This window comes from Rhinichthys klamathensis, unplaced genomic scaffold, assembly GCF_029890125.1.
Source record: "Rhinichthys klamathensis goyatoka isolate OS25496 unplaced genomic scaffold, OSU_Roscu_1.1 h1tg000708l_1, whole genome shotgun sequence".
NCBI lineage: Eukaryota > Metazoa > Chordata > Actinopteri > Cypriniformes > Leuciscidae > Rhinichthys > Rhinichthys klamathensis.
The window spans coordinates 202,501-219,926 of NW_026607127.1; the positions used below are offsets into that span (position 1 = coordinate 202,501).

General features: G+C 49.7%; 1 protein-coding gene across 1 annotated transcript in view; it reads right to left on the reverse strand.

Annotated features, from left to right (window-relative positions):
* Window positions 1-17,220, reverse strand: part of LOC130076898 (PH and SEC7 domain-containing protein 1) — a 39,360-nt gene extending 22,140 nt beyond the window's left edge. The window contains exons 1-12 of the mRNA XM_056242194.1: window positions 17,132-17,220; window positions 15,778-16,533; window positions 15,408-15,492; window positions 14,143-15,034; window positions 13,978-14,058; window positions 13,712-13,883; window positions 12,988-13,077; window positions 12,857-12,900; window positions 12,612-12,784; window positions 10,405-10,475; window positions 10,070-10,215; window positions 2,491-2,635 (exon numbers count right to left, since the gene is read on the reverse strand). Coding sequence (XP_056098169.1) covers window positions 2,491-2,635; window positions 10,070-10,215; window positions 10,405-10,475; window positions 12,612-12,784; window positions 12,857-12,900; window positions 12,988-13,077; window positions 13,712-13,883; window positions 13,978-14,058; window positions 14,143-15,034; window positions 15,408-15,492; window positions 15,778-16,374 — 2,496 coding nt within the window. The 5' untranslated portion in view covers window positions 16,375-16,533; window positions 17,132-17,220. The remainder of the gene's footprint in view (window positions 1-2,490; window positions 2,636-10,069; window positions 10,216-10,404; window positions 10,476-12,611; window positions 12,785-12,856; window positions 12,901-12,987; window positions 13,078-13,711; window positions 13,884-13,977; window positions 14,059-14,142; window positions 15,035-15,407; window positions 15,493-15,777; window positions 16,534-17,131) is intronic.
* Between the last annotated feature and the right edge of the window lie 206 nt (window positions 17,221-17,426).

Genomic DNA, 17,426 nt, shown 5'->3' on the forward strand with positions numbered 1-17,426 from the left:
TAAGCGCTTCCCAATGAGAAAATGACAAGACAAGGGTGAAAATCTCGCTCTAATTAAATGTAGGCTAAATCGCCCTGAATTAAAATGTAAAAACAGATCAAATAATGTATGTGTCGAAATGTTGCGATATTGTTTCATTTAAGTTCATAATTATTCTATAAATGTTATTTAATTTAGCAGCATTACCACGAAGCACCGTGTTTCGATATTTATTTGAATAATACAAAATAAAATTAAAACTTAATTCACAAATTGCATGCCTGGTTGTAAGGATCCAAAGATCCCTGTAGACTTTATTGAGTTGAACATTTTGTTCATGACAACAAATAAACAAGCGTTTTTTTCAGATTATATTTAGTTTTGCTTGGAAAAAGCTGCCCCAAACCAGTTTATTTAATCAATTATTGAAATAATGAAATATTTAGTAATAAACTTTTATGACAGAAATATCACTAGGCTACATGTAATTCCATTTAATTCCTTCATTATCAACACTGTCTAGAATAGCGATTTAAGTGTGAATTGCGACTTCTCTTTGTGTTAAGTCAGCCTCAGACTCCGATGGCCTGTGGGGGGTTGGAGGGACAGTTGCTGGACAAAGGTGTTAATGTTCCTCTTTCATATGGAGAGTGTCGGATAGCCAGCCTGATGAGCAGGCAAAATTATTGTAAGGATAAAAGAGATCCAGCGCGAGAGAGGCAAAGAAAAACGCATGAAAAAAGTTGCTTTGGACAATTTTCGTTTTGTACTGTTTTAATTGTTTAATTTAGCTGTAATTTCTTTGGCAATACAAATTAAAAATGTCGCAAGAATACGATTAGCCTAGTGTTTCTTATTTTGCATCGCAAAAGAAATAAACTCTAAACCCGATGCAACCCTGTTTTAAATAAAAAAAAACTGTCCCGACACTTTATTTAAACCTTGAAATGTTCGAACTTGGTTTCAAACTTAAGTCATTTTAGTGTTCTTTTACATTACACAATAATTTAGCAGACTAAAGACGAGCTTCTTCATTTTCATTTTCTGATGCAATCGGCTGACAATCTTCCTTCATCAGTTTTTGTCGTTTGTGCAGCGGCTGCGGTTCTACAGGAATGTAGCAAATTTATGTTGTAATGATAATAAACAAAACTCTTGACTTTAAATAAGTAAACAGATATAAACAGTTACCTATTTAAGCATCAAGGTGGGAAAATATAAACGCTGTAGGCCAACATCGGTTAACAACATGTAGGCCTATGCTACATTGAGATTCGATCTCGGGTGGATTGAAGCTCCTCGAAGCTCGACTTGATGCGTTGATCACTGAGCTACCGTCTGTACGCTGTTACAGTTGTAAAGCCTCATTGATGTAGCCTAAATGTTTTTATTGCAATGTTTTATGTTGAAATGTTTTCATTATTTATTCAATTACATTTCAGTAGCCTAATTTCAGTATTGTGATTATGAATTATTTTAACTACATTTCACTTGTTGAATTCTTCTGCTACCAGCTTTCAATCGCTCTGAATCAGGCGCGGTGCGGCAGCAGATTACGCATTAGAGAGAATAAACCGGAATAAACGAACACTTTTCAGAGTCTATGATTGTAGCGCCTCTTAGCGGTAAAAGGCAGCAAATACACCACACATTTTACCGCCGCGGTGGAACGGCTGATGTGGGCATTGTCATGGCTTGCCTCACATTTGCGTTTGAATAGCGCGCGTCCTCCGTGGGCGTGTCAGATTAACGCGTAATGAAGTGTAATGAGCTGGGAAAAAAATACTGACAGCACTCTCTTTTCATACAGATTGCATAAACTGAGAATATTTGTTTTTTATATAAATTACTTCATTTAAAAGAAGAGAATTCAAGCTTCATAAAGAAAAATCTCTCCTGCCTGTGTGACAAGTAATCGCGGAGTTACAGTTAATCTTAGGACGCGTTTCAGAATGGACTGCACTGACAGAGAGAACGCAGAACTCGCATCATGTTTGTTTTTCTTTATTTGGTTAAAAGCACAACTTTGTTTTTATTGTGAGTATCCACAAAAAAATAGAAACTTAACAGGATCTAATGATGTATCACACTTATATGTAAGATCAAAATCAACCGAGTATTTTGAGTCTCTTTTGCACTGATAAGAAAAAAAGCGAGACAATCGCGGCGGCGCGATAGCCGACCCCAGGGGGTTAACATGTATCATTTTAAGTACATTCTGCTAAAATGAACGAAATGACTCAAAAAAAAGATTTGTTAATATTGAGGAATGAGATTCAAAGATCCGAGTCATTAAAATGATCTGAACTTCCCACTACTACTCCCCGATACCCCCCCCCCCCCCCCCCCCCCCATAGAACAGTGGCCAGGAAAACTAACTTTATCGCCCTCTAGTGGTCGGGAGCATTTCCGTTGTTTTGTGAACTTGTGTTTGCTTTTTAAATTTTGTTGCGTTGTGCACTGCTGGGCCACCGTACCACCCGGATGTTAGAGAAGCGAATCAACGGTTACCAGCGTGAGGTTGGACTGTGTCGCGGGTAAGATGGGCCGGCAGAACCTCTTCTGGGACCCGACCGCTGCAGGGAACGGTGGAGAGGAGTGAAGCGCCGACACCAGGTTTATCCGGCCGATCCACGAGTTCATCTGCTCTGTGGACCTGAAGGACACACAATCATCACTCAGATCTGACTGCTAACGCTTCACACACTCACGCAGCCTCGAACACACACACTCACGCAGCCTCGAACACACACACTCACGCAGCCTCGAACACACACACTCACGCAGCCTCGAACACACACACACTCACGCAGCCTCGAACACACACACTCACGCAGCCTCGAACACACACACACTCACGCAGCCTCGAACACACACACACTCACGCAGCATCGAACACACACACTCACGCAGCCTCGAACACACACACACTCACGCAGCCTCGAACACACACACTCACGCAGCCTCGAACACACACACTCACGCAGCCTCGAACACACACACACTCACGCAGCCTCGAACACACACACACTCACGCAGCATCGAACACACACACTCACGCAGCCTCGAACACACACACACTCACGCAGCCTCGAACACACACACTCACGCAGCCTCGAACACACACACACTCACGCAGCCTCGAACACACACACTCACGCAGCCTCGAACACAACCACTCACGCAGCCTCGAACACACACACTCACGCAGCCTCGAACACACACACACACTCACGCAGCCTCGAACACACACTCACGCAGCCTCGAACACACACACTCACGCAGCCTCGAACACACACACACTCACGCAGCCTCGAACACACACACTCACGCAGCCTCGAACACACACACACTCACGCAGCCTCGAACACACACACACTCACGCAGCCTCGAACACACACACACTCACGCAGCCTCGAACACACACACACTCACGCAGCCTCGAACACACACACACTCACGCAGCCTCGAACACACACACTCACGCAGCCTCGAACACACACACACTCACGCAGCCTCGAACACACACAACATCACGCAGCCTCGAACACACACTCACGCAGCCTCGAACACACACACACTCACGCAGCCTCGAACACACACACACTCACGCAGCCTCGAACACACACATAACACACACACTCACGCAGCCTCGAACACACACACACTCACGCAGCCTCGAACACACACACACTCACGCAGCCTCTAACACAAACACTCACGCAGCCTCGAACACACACACACTCACGCAGCCTCGAACACACACACACTCATGCAGCCTCGAACACACACACTCACGCAGCCTCGAACACACACACACTCACGCAGCCTCGAACACACACACTCACGCAGCCTCGAACACACACACACTCACGCAGCCTCGAACACACACACTCACGCAGCCTCGAACACACACACACTCATGCAGCCTCGAACACACACACACTCACGCAGCCTCGAACACACACACACACTCATGCAGCCTCGAACACACACACACTCACGCAGGCTCGAACACACACACTCACGCAGGCTCGAACACACACACTCACGCAGGCTCGAACACACACTCACGCAGCCTCGAACACACACACTCACACGCAGCCTCGAACACACACACACTCATGCAGCCTCGAACACACACACTCACGCAGCCTCGAACACACACACACTCATGCAGCCTCGAACACACACACTCACGCAGCCTCGAACACACACACTCACGCAGCCTCGAACACACACACACTCATGCAGCCTCGAACACACACACACTCACGCAGCCTCGAACACACACACACTCATGCAGCCTCGAACACACACACACTCATGCAGCCTCGAACACACACACACTCATGCAGCCTCGAACACACACACACACTCATGCAGCCTCGAACACACACACTCACGCAGCCTCGAACACACACACACTCACGCAGCCTCGAACACACACACTCACGCAGCCTCGAACACACACACTCACGCAGCCTCGAACACACACACTCACGCAGCCTCGAACACACACACTCACGCAGCCTCGAACACACACACTCACGCAGCCTCGAACACACACACACACTCACGCAGCCTCGAACACACACACACTCACGCAGCCTCGAACACACACACTCACGCAGCCTCGAACACACACACTCACGCAGCCTCGAACACACACACACACTCACGCAGCCTCGAACACACACACACACTCACGCAGCCTCGAACACATACACTCACGCAGCCTCGAACACACACACACACTCACGCAGCCTCGAACACACACACACTCACGCAGCCTCGAACACACACACTCACGCAGCCTCGAACACACACACTCACGCAGCCTCGAACACACACACTCACGCAGCCTCGAACACACACACTCACGCAGCCTCGAACACACACACACACTCACGCAGCCTCGAACACACACACTCACGCAGCCTCGAACACACACACTCACGCAGCCTCGAACACACACACACTCACGCAGGCTCGAACACACACACTCACGCAGGCTCGAACACACACACTCACGCAGGCTCGAACACACACTCACGCAGGCTCGAACACACACTCACGCAGCCTCGAACACACACACTCACACGCAGCCTCGAACACACACACACACTCATGCAGCCTCGAACACACACACTCACGCAGCCTCGAACACACACACTCACGCAGCCTCGAACACACACACTCACGCAGCCTCGAACACACACACTCACGCAGCCTCGAACACACACACTCACGCAGCCTCGAACACACACACTCACGCAGCCTCGAACACACACACTCACGCAGCCTCGAACACACACACTCACGCAGCCTCGAACACACACACACTCATGCAGCCTCGAACACACACACTCACGCAGCCTCGAACACACACACACTCACGCAGCCTCGAACACACACACACTCACGCAGCCTCGAACACACACACACTCACGCAGCCTCGAACACACACACTCACGCAGCCTCGAACACACACACACACTCACGCAGCCTTGAACACACACACTCACGCAGCCTCGAACACACACACTCACGCAGCCTCGAACACACACACACACTCACGCAGCCTCGAACACACACACACACTCACGCAGCCTCGAACACACACACTCACGCAGCCTCGAACACACACACTCACGCAGCCTCGAACACACACACACTCACGCAGCCTCGAACACACACACACTCACGCAGCCTCTAACACAAACACTCACGCAGCCTCGAACACACACACACTCACGCAGCCTCGAACACACACACACTCATGCAGCCTCGAACACACACACTCACGCAGCCTCGAACACACACACACTCACGCAGCCTCGAACACACACACTCACGCAGCCTCGAACACACACACACTCACGCAGCCTCGAACACACACACTCACGCAGCCTCGAACACACACACACTCATGCAGCCTCGAACACACACACACTCACGCAGCCTCGAACACACACACACACTCATGCAGCCTCGAACACACACACACTCACGCAGGCTCGAACACACACACTCACGCAGGCTCGAACACACACACTCACGCAGGCTCGAACACACACTCACGCAGCCTCGAACACACACACTCACACGCAGCCTCGAACACACACACACTCATGCAGCCTCGAACACACACACTCACGCAGCCTCGAACACACACACACTCATGCAGCCTCGAACACACACACTCACGCAGCCTCGAACACACACACTCACGCAGCCTCGAACACACACACACTCATGCAGCCTCGAACACACACACACTCACGCAGCCTCGAACACACACACACTCATGCAGCCTCGAACACACACACACTCATGCAGCCTCGAACACACACACACTCATGCAGCCTCGAACACACACACACACTCATGCAGCCTCGAACACACACACTCACGCAGCCTCGAACACACACACACTCACGCAGCCTCGAACACACACACTCACGCAGCCTCGAACACACACACTCACGCAGCCTCGAACACACACACTCACGCAGCCTCGAACACACACACTCACGCAGCCTCGAACACACACACTCACGCAGCCTCGAACACACACACACACTCACGCAGCCTCGAACACACACACACTCACGCAGCCTCGAACACACACACTCACGCAGCCTCGAACACACACACTCACGCAGCCTCGAACACACACACACACTCACGCAGCCTCGAACACACACACACACTCACGCAGCCTCGAACACATACACTCACGCAGCCTCGAACACACACACACACTCACGCAGCCTCGAACACACACACACTCACGCAGCCTCGAACACACACACTCACGCAGCCTCGAACACACACACTCACGCAGCCTCGAACACACACACTCACGCAGCCTCGAACACACACACTCACGCAGCCTCGAACACACACACACACTCACGCAGCCTCGAACACACACACTCACGCAGCCTCGAACACACACACTCACGCAGCCTCGAACACACACACACTCACGCAGGCTCGAACACACACACTCACGCAGGCTCGAACACACACACTCACGCAGGCTCGAACACACACTCACGCAGGCTCGAACACACACTCACGCAGCCTCGAACACACACACTCACACGCAGCCTCGAACACACACACACACTCATGCAGCCTCGAACACACACACTCACGCAGCCTCGAACACACACACTCACGCAGCCTCGAACACACACACTCACGCAGCCTCGAACACACACACTCACGCAGCCTCGAACACACACACTCACGCAGCCTCGAACACACACACTCACGCAGCCTCGAACACACACACTCACGCAGCCTCGAACACACACACTCACGCAGCCTCGAACACACACACACTCATGCAGCCTCGAACACACACACTCACGCAGCCTCGAACACACACACACTCACGCAGCCTCGAACACACACACACTCACGCAGCCTCGAACACACACACACTCACGCAGCCTCGAACACACACACTCACGCAGCCTCGAACACACACACACACTCACGCAGCCTTGAACACACACACTCACGCAGCCTCGAACACACACACTCACGCAGCCTCGAACACACACACACACTCACGCAGCCTCGAACACACACACACACTCACGCAGCCTCGAACACACACACTCACGCAGCCTCGAACACACACACTCACGCAGCCTCGAACACACACACTCACGCAGCCTCGAACACACACACTCACGCAGCCTCGAACACACACACTCACGCAGCTTCGAACACACTCACGCAGCCTCGAACACACACACACACACTCACGCAGCCTCGAACACACACACTCACGCAGCCTCGAACACACACACTCACGCAGCCTCGAACACACACACTCACGCAGCCTCGAACACACACACTCACGCAGCCTCAAACACACACACACACACTCACGCAGCCTCGAGCACACACACTCACGCAGCCTCGAACACACACACTCACGCAGCCTCGAACACACACACTCACGCAGCCTCGAACACACACACTCACGCAGCCTCGAACACACAACTCACGCAGCCTCGAACACACACACACACTCACGCAGCCTCGAACACACACACTCACGCAGCCTCGAACACACACACTCACGCAGCCTCGAACACACACACACTCACGCAGCCTCGAACACACACACACTCACGCAGCCTCGAACACACACACTCATGCAGCCTCGAACACACACACTCACGCAGCCTCGAACACACACACTCACGCAGCCTCGAACACACACACTCACGCAGCCTCGAACACACACACTCACGCAGCCTCGAACACACACACTCACGCAGCCTCGAACACACACACTCACGCAGCCTCGAACACACACACTCACGCAGCCTCGAACACACACACTCACGCAGCCTCGAACACACACACACTCATGCAGCCTCGAACACACACACTCACGCAGCCTCGAACACACACACACTCACGCAGCCTCGAACACACACACACTCACGCAGCCTCGAACACACACACACTCACGCAGCCTCGAACACACACACTCACGCAGCCTCGAACACACACACACACTCACGCAGCCTTGAACACACACACTCACGCAGCCTCGAACACACACACTCACGCAGCCTCGAACACACACACACACTCACGCAGCCTCGAACACACACACACACACTCACGCAGCCTCGAACACACACACTCACGCAGCCTCGAACACACACACTCACGCAGCCTCGAACACACACACTCACGCAGCCTCGAACACACACACTCACGCAGCCTCGAACACACACACACACACTCACGCAGCCTCGAACACACACACTCACGCAGCCTCGAACACACACACTCACGCAGCCTCGAACACACACACTCACGCAGCCTCGAACACACACACTCACGCAGCCTCAAACACACACACACACACTCACGCAGCCTCGAGCACACACACTCACGCAGCCTCGAACACACACACTCACGCAGCCTCGAACACACACACTCACGCAGCCTCGAACACACACACTCACGCAGCCTCGAACACACAACTCACGCAGCCTCGAACACACACACACACTCACGCAGCCTCGAACACACACACTCACGCAGCCTCGAACACACACACTCACGCAGCCTCGAACACACACACACTCACGCAGCCTCGAACACACACACACTCACGCAGCCTCGAACACACACACTCACGCAGCCTCGAACACACACAGTCACGCAGCCTCGAACACACACACTCACGCAGCCTCGAACACACACACACACACGCAGCCTCGAACACACAAACACTCACGCAGCCTCGAACACACACACACACACTCACGCAGCCTCGAACACACACACTCACTCACGCACGCAGCCTCGAACACACACACTCACGCAGCCTCGAACACACACACACTCACGCAGCCTCGAACACACACACACTCACGCAGCCTCGAACACACACACACTCACGCAGCCTCGAACACACACACACTCACGCAGCCTCGAACACACACAACATCACGCAGCCTCGAACACACACACTCACGCAGCCTCGAACACACACACTCACGCAGCCTCGAACACACACACTCACGCAGCCTCGAACACACACACTCACGCAGCCTCGAACACACACACTCACGCAGCCTCGAACACACACACACTCACGCAGCCTCGAACACACACACACTCACGCAGCCTCGAACACACACACACTCACGCAGCCTCGAACACACACACACTCACGCAGCCTCGAACACACACACACACTCACGCAGCCTTGAACACACACACTCACGCAGCCTCGAACACACACAACATCACGCAGCCTCGAACACACACACTCACGCAGCCTCGAACACACACACACTCACGCAGCCTCGAACACACACACACTCACGCCGCCTCGAACACACACTCACGCAGCCTCGAACACACACACACTCACGCAGCCTCGAACACACACACACTCACGCAGCCTCGAACACACACTCACGCAGCCTCGAACACACACACACTCACGCAGCCTCGAACACACACACTCACGCAGCCTCGAACACACACACACACACACACACACTCACGCAGCCTCGAACACACACACACTCACGCAGCCTCGAAGAGGAAGACTCTCCAGTCGGCCGTCTGCAGGCGAAACACGTGCGGGCGTTTGGTGTAGTTCAGGGCTCGCTCGGCCAGAGCGTGATGAACACTGACCACCTCCTCCGAGCTCTGGCAGTCCTTCCCGTAATCATCCTGGACACACACACACACACACACACACTGATCAGCAATCTAGCTTTCACTGCTACTAGTATTGATGCTTTGGCAAGGTTGTATAAAAAGCAGACATGCCACTAAAGCACTGCAAAACATGACGACGTGTGTCATGTGTCTGTATTGACATATTCCCCACAGCTGCCCTCCTCGGTCTCTGGCGATTACCTTCTGCAGGTACAGCACCATTCCCTTCAGCATGGCGTAGAACGTCTTCCAGCTGCGCTTCCCCCACGGAGCTGCAAAGCAGTTCAGATAGTGATCAGTGTGTTGAATGTGCTGTAGGGTGGTCAAGATGGGCACCTCACTGACTAGACAAAAAATGACGAGTTAGTTTGAGTTGTTGTCTAGCGTTTCCAGCGGTGGTGATGAATTGTTGGACTTCTAGACTGACTGTCAGCGCTCGTGAACATGGTGAAACTGTGTTTCTAAATACATCCGCCGCCACTATAAGTTCATACTATCAAACAACATCATTTCTGTCTGGCTTCAGAGCAGTAATGCTTTTCAAGGACTGATAGTTTTGTGGAATAAAAGGATATAGTTAATTATTCTTTGTATTTGTTGAATATCGATCAGTTAAGCTACCGAAGCAAAGCGATCAAGGGGGACATTTAGTAGGACTGGCCTCCAATAGTCGACTAGAAGAGGTTTGGTCGACCAAAATGTTATTGGTTGGTTAGTCACAGAAACAAACTCCACAGGAAGGGGCGAAATCGCACAGGCTGTGACGGACAGATCGTTATCGGCAATAACCTCAAATATGGCTTAGCACTTGAAACGTGTAAGTTGCAGCAACTTTACAAGTCCACTCTCTAATGTTAACCTAGATAAGTGTGCGCTATTATTAGGTGCCAATCTGTGTTTGTGTTAAAATTTTGGTCATACATATAAGAGTAATGCAAACTGTAAAGGGTCTACTTTTATTTCTGTAAACTCACAATAACAACAAAACGCTGTGCCTTTGTAAAATAAAGAAAACAGGATGCGTTTTCTGCTGTCCCGGTTTTAGTGACCCGAAACTCAGTGTATACTTGCCTCACAGACACGAGAAATATACTGTATCTATAGAAAGCTTTATATGTCTACTTTTAAATGAACCAATTCAAATGGAAAATAAATATTCTCAGATGATGTAATCCGTATGAAACCTGCATAAAGGCGCGTCCCTAATGCGGAGATGACGAGTCAGCATCGTCAACTTAATCTCTGCAGCCGAACACACAGAAAACATTATCAACAAATTATTCAAATGTTTTGACAGTCTCTCATTCATAATCATTAAGTTTGCCGGTGCGCTGTGGCAAGCTTTAAGACTGTGTTTCCGCGCTGATTAGGCTATGTATTATATAGGCAATTAAAAGCTAAATATTATGATTTATGGCTTATTAATATAAACGTGTGATTAGTTGAATAATCGCTTAAATGGACGACTACTAGTCAACTAGAAAAATATTTAGTCGAGGGCAGCTCTAGACACTAGGGACATATATCCAATATCCAGTGATTACTGAATTGTCCCTAGCTATAATAATGATCAAACAATTAAAATACACTCATATGCAACCACTGTTGTTGTAATTGTGGCCGCATCTGAAATGGCTCATACCATTGACATTACCTGACATGGCCAGCAGCCATATCACCCTGTAGCCCAAGACTGGTCGCCCACTGAAGCTAAGCAGGGCTGAGCCTGGTCAGTACCTGGATGGGAGACCTCCTGAGAAAACCAGGTTGCTGCTGGAAGAGGTGTTAGTGAGGCCAGCAGGGGGCGCTCACCCTGTGGTCTGTGTGGGTCCTAACGCCCCAGTGTAGTGACGGGGACACTATACTGTCAAAGAGCACCGTCCTTCGGATGAGACGTTAAACCGAGGCCCTGACTCTCTGTGGTCACAAAAAATCCCAGGATGTCTTTCGAAAGAGTAGGGGTGTAACCTACTCCTGGCCAAATTTGCCCAGTGGCCTCTGTCCATCATGGCCTCCTAATCATCCCCATGTATATATACCAATTGGCTTCATCACTCTGTCTCCTCTCCACCACTAAGCTGGTGTGTGGTGGGCGTTCTGGCGCACTATGGCTGCCGTCGCATCATCCAGGTGGAGCTGCACACTGGTGGTGGTTGAGGAGATTCCCCCTTCCATGTGAAGCGCTTTGAGTGCTGAGAAAAGCGCTATATAAATGTAATGAATTATTATTATTATTATTATTACCTGAGAAGTCACAGTAAGTAAATGTCCCCAACAATGTCAAAATGGAAAGAAATGCGTCTGAACGCTGTCTGGTGAACGTGGCCTCTTTAAGACCGACTACTGCATATATGTAGCTTAGATGATAACTGTACATGAGACTTGTCTTTATCCACACTGTGACTCACTGCGTTTGCCATCGATGTCTGCATGTGCTTTACGCTTTAAAAAGCCTTTCTGGAACACCGTGGCCTTCCTATCGTGAGGGAGATCCTGGAAGGGGTTACTCTTCGATCGCAGGTGCCCGTCCTGCTCCAGGTCCTGCTCGAGCATCAGGGATTTAGCCAGAACTTCGTCCTCTCTGGGAACAGAGATAAAGCAGATAAAGCAGCGGATCAGAAGTCAGATCAGCACTGCTGGTTGGTTTACTCACACGGCCCACTGAAGCGGATCGCTCTTGATGGAGCTGTAGAGACTCTGAAAGAGACAGAAGAAACCGAATCACTACTGAACACCACAGCAGTGAAGCTTATAATGCAACACGTGAGGATTCGGCAAACATACCTTCAGACAGTCCTTGCTGAAATTCTCGCCTCCATTCATGCCGTCCAGATTTGACACAAATTCAGCCATGGACATGGACTTCCCGACATTCTGACGACACAAGTAAAGGATTACTCTTACAAAGATCAAGTGACATCACAAATGCACTCCTCGTTCAAACGTTTGGGGTCTAAACGAACCCTTTTACAATGTAAGTAACACCTCTGTACAGAAGAAAACATTATCAAAATGATTCCCGTTCAGACGGATCAGCGATATCACTTAGTAAAGAAAGACTATGCGCCCGTGCACATACACATTCACACGCGTCTGCCTAGAGACTAAACACGTAATACACATGTGCACCGTCACTGTTTCCACAGATTCACGTTTTTGAAGTTTACACGGAGATGATAACAGTATCGATTTCAAAACTCGTTTTCAAAAACTTGCACTTTGAAACCTATTTAAGTTCGCATTCTCAAACGGCCAGAATGCATTAAAAGTTTTCTGTTTTCAGTTGAAAATGGTGTCGTGTAAGCGGCCCATAAGTTAATAACTAATGATTTTTACAACTGGAAATAAATAAATTAAAAACGTATTTAAGCTGGACAATGACTTTCTTCTAGAGCTGCTGTACAGCCAAAACAATCTTTGTTGCATTATTTTCCTGTTATCACTGTAAAGCTGCTGTGAAACAGTCTGTATTGTAGAGAGCGCTATAAATGAAGGAGACGTGACTCACCTGTCCGTGCAGGTCTGAGTTGAGCAGCATTACGGCACAGGTGAGCGTGAGCACGGATCCCCCCGAGGAGAATCCCTCAGGATTACAGTGCTGGAAACGAGAGGAGAAGCGCTGCAGGACTCTCTCGCGCTCCTGAGTCTCACCCGTCAGAACAACCACCTTCAGAAACGACCTAAGAATCAGGAAGAGCCCAAAAACACTTGAGCGAACTCTTGACGGAGATGCATGTCCTCACTGGTCAGATTTATTGGGAATGAGAAGCCTACCGCAGGCCTTGCTCCAGAGTCTGGTTGGTAAAGTCGAAGAACTTGAGGTACTCTTCCCCAACAGCACGACTGAACTCGTTGCTATCAAAAGAACAGGCAAATGAGAAGATTAGGTCGAAACACAAATAGTTTCATACACTTCATCAATGCCAGGTAAAGACTTACTCTTTGTCCAGATGCCTGACCACATCTGTGCGCTGAAACCCGTCCAGTCTGTAGAGCCGCTCAGCCAAGCGTTGAGCCTCGGCCCGGCTCCCCGCCTCGGCACTGCCGTTCATGCAGCGACCCACAGGGTTAGTATCCGGATCCTCCTCTGATGTCATACGCGGCTCTGATGTCATATCCTCCTCTGATGTCATGCGCTGCTCTGATGTCATATCCTCTTCCGCCGCCTGTGTCCGGTCACTGGACTCTGATCCTGGCGTCTGCTGGCAGGGTTTCTGCTCACCTGAACACCGGACCCGCTCCGCTGGCTCTCTCGGCTCAGACTCTTGTGCTTCTGCTGGAAGCCCGTTTTCAGGCTCAACCTTTTGCTCTGAGTTTACCAGCTGTTCTCTATATTTCGCTCGGTCTAAGCCATGAATGTCATTACTCTGGCTCATCTCTGTCGCTGTAACGGATGTGCTCATCTTGTCTGGCTCTTGTGTCAGTGTTGATTCCTCGAGGTCCACCGAGCCGTTGGTGAGGTCCGACAGCGGCCCGGGTGGATCAGTGATGGTTTTCTGTGACTGATCCGACCGGACCGCTGGAGGACTGGACTCTTCCTTCTCCACAACCTCAGGTTCTTCAATCGGATCCTGAGTACCGGTTCTTGCATCTGCTGATTCTCTGTTGGCTTCGGTCTCAGTCCACTCTCCGGTTTGCTCTTCACTGCCTGAATCTGTGCTTTCCTCATGGGTGAACAGGATTCTGGGAAGGACTAACATGCCGGGTTCCTCCTGTTCTTGCGACTGTGAGCTCTCTTGAACTGGTCCAATCTCTGAGTCTTTTGTGTCCATAAGGATCTGAGCACCATCAGAAAGATCAAAATGCTCTTCAGTCACATCTGGTCTGGAATCTGATGGAAAAGGCACAGATAAATACTTCCATGACAGATTTCAGAAGAACACTTCAGTGTTCTCAGAGTATTGTGGCTTCTTTTTCTAAAAACACACAAAAGGCCCTCCAGAACAACACCCAGTCCAAACCTCTAGGAATGTAAAGGCTGATGGCAAACTGGTGTGCATGTGACCACATTTTAAAGGTTATGCAACGAGACACTTGAAGAGGAAGCCAAATCGACTGAGTTAGCAAACAGCTCAACATTCACAGCTGACGAACACATGGCCATTTCACAACTGTCACACAAATACAACCTCACCCATTGTACAATATGATTTAAAGCACTTCTATTATCTAAATCACATCAGCTTTAAGCATTGAGACGTTACCTGTGATATGTGCAGAAGATGTGGAGGACTCCTCATGTGAAGCTTCCATCTGTGTTTGTGAATCTGATTTCTGTGCATCACATGCCTGTCGGGGGAAAACATCAGAACAGATTCACTTCACCCAAGCATTCAGCATCTTTTGGTCAAATCTAAACCAACTCATTCAAACAAACTCTACTTTAAGTTTTTCTAGGCTTAAATGGTGAACTAAAAAATGAATCGTTTCAAAAGCTGTTCCTCTAAGGTACGAATACATTAAACCACATTCTAAAGTGCACACAAATATAAAGAAAGCAGGTCCCTGGTTACGGACACAAGAACATGTCTACCAGAGAAACCACAAGGCCCTTCCGCTGCTCGGCACACACACCTGGGAAGAAGCAAGTCTGACGTCCTCTTCTGATTCGGCTTCAGCCGGCCAATCAAACACGCCGTCCTGATTCGGGATATAATTGAGGTCTGCGGACGGCAGATTCAAGGTCCAGTCAAACGCCGGTCCGTCAGCGTAGTCCAGTTCAGGGTGGGATCCAGGAGACGGGGGTTCTGCGGGAGTCTCGGGAGTTTCAGGAGCGTCCCACTGCACAGTGGCATGAGAGAGAGGAGAGACCGGGAACACGGTCGGAGAGAGATCGGACACATCCAGACCCACGATCCTGTGATCGGACACATCTTGACCAACGAGCCTGTGATCGGACACATCCAGACCCACGAGCCTGTGATCGGACACATCCAGACCCACGAGCCTGTGATCGGACACATCCAGACCCACGAGCCCGTGATCGGACTCATCCAGACCCACGAGCCCGTGATCGGACACATCCAGACCCACGAGCCCGTGATCGGACACATCCAGACCCACGCTCTTCATAGAGACGCCCTCGTCCTCCTGCTTCATTCTCTCGATGTACTGCTGGGCCTCCAGGTAAGGCTCAGATTCCTGATAGTCTAAGTCTACTATATTCTCCATAGTCTTCTCATTTAGATGGTCATGATGAGGAGTTTAGGAAGGGCTTGTGTTCAGTCTTTGTCCTCAGTGATGAGCAGGGCGTCCATTTTGAGATCGACGTTTAGAAACACTGTTTCCTCCCACGCAGAACAAAATTTTCAACCAACAAGATCCAAGAGACTGAAAGAGATTTAAAAAAACAAATGACATCTATATCATCATGAGCATTCATTCCATACAACATGTGATCAAACATTTAGAGTATGAAAACGCTCATTTCAGTCTAAGGTGCATCCGTAGAGATAAAAACATTTCATTAGCCGTCATATCCATGCCGCTCTGACACCACAAAACCACCACAACTCACAGCCGTGTGTGTGAGAACGCTGAATCTCTCATTTCTGCTATTTTAGTGGAAGGTCTGCAGACCAGCTGCTTGAGTTCAGCATTTACACAAAAGAAAATATAAACGGCACATTGCAATGAACATCTGTGAAGTCGTGCAAGACGTAGGACAGGTTTATTTCCTTATAATGAATTTCTCATTATTTTTGTCCAAACGACAGGACCAGAGTGAGTGTTTGCAGTATTGAAAATAGTCTGTCAAAACCAGCCACAGAAATGAGCAATGAATTCACTTTTACATGTCATTCATGAAATCCCCCATAAGCCGCATGTCATGTTCGCATTGCCCTCACAAGCAGCACACGATCAATGAGATGATTTATAATATCTAAAGTGATGATGGTTTAAGAGAAGTGTAGAGAATGAAGCTCACCTTAGCCGTGTCCTTCAGTAAAGCCCTCTGAACTCTTCTACAAGACGCACAGGGCGGATGTGCTCTGCTATGAGTTTTGCTCAAGAAGCACTGAGACACATTTACACTTCCTGACCACAAACAACTTCCACTGACAGAGAGAGAGAGAGAGAGAGAGAGAGAGAGAGAGAGAGAGAGAGAGAGAGAAGAGAAAGAGAGAGAGAGAAGATAGAGAGAGAGAGAGAAGAGAGAGAGAGAGAAGAGAGAGAGAGAGAGAGAGAGAGAGAAGAGAGAGAGAGAGAGAGAGAAGAGAGAG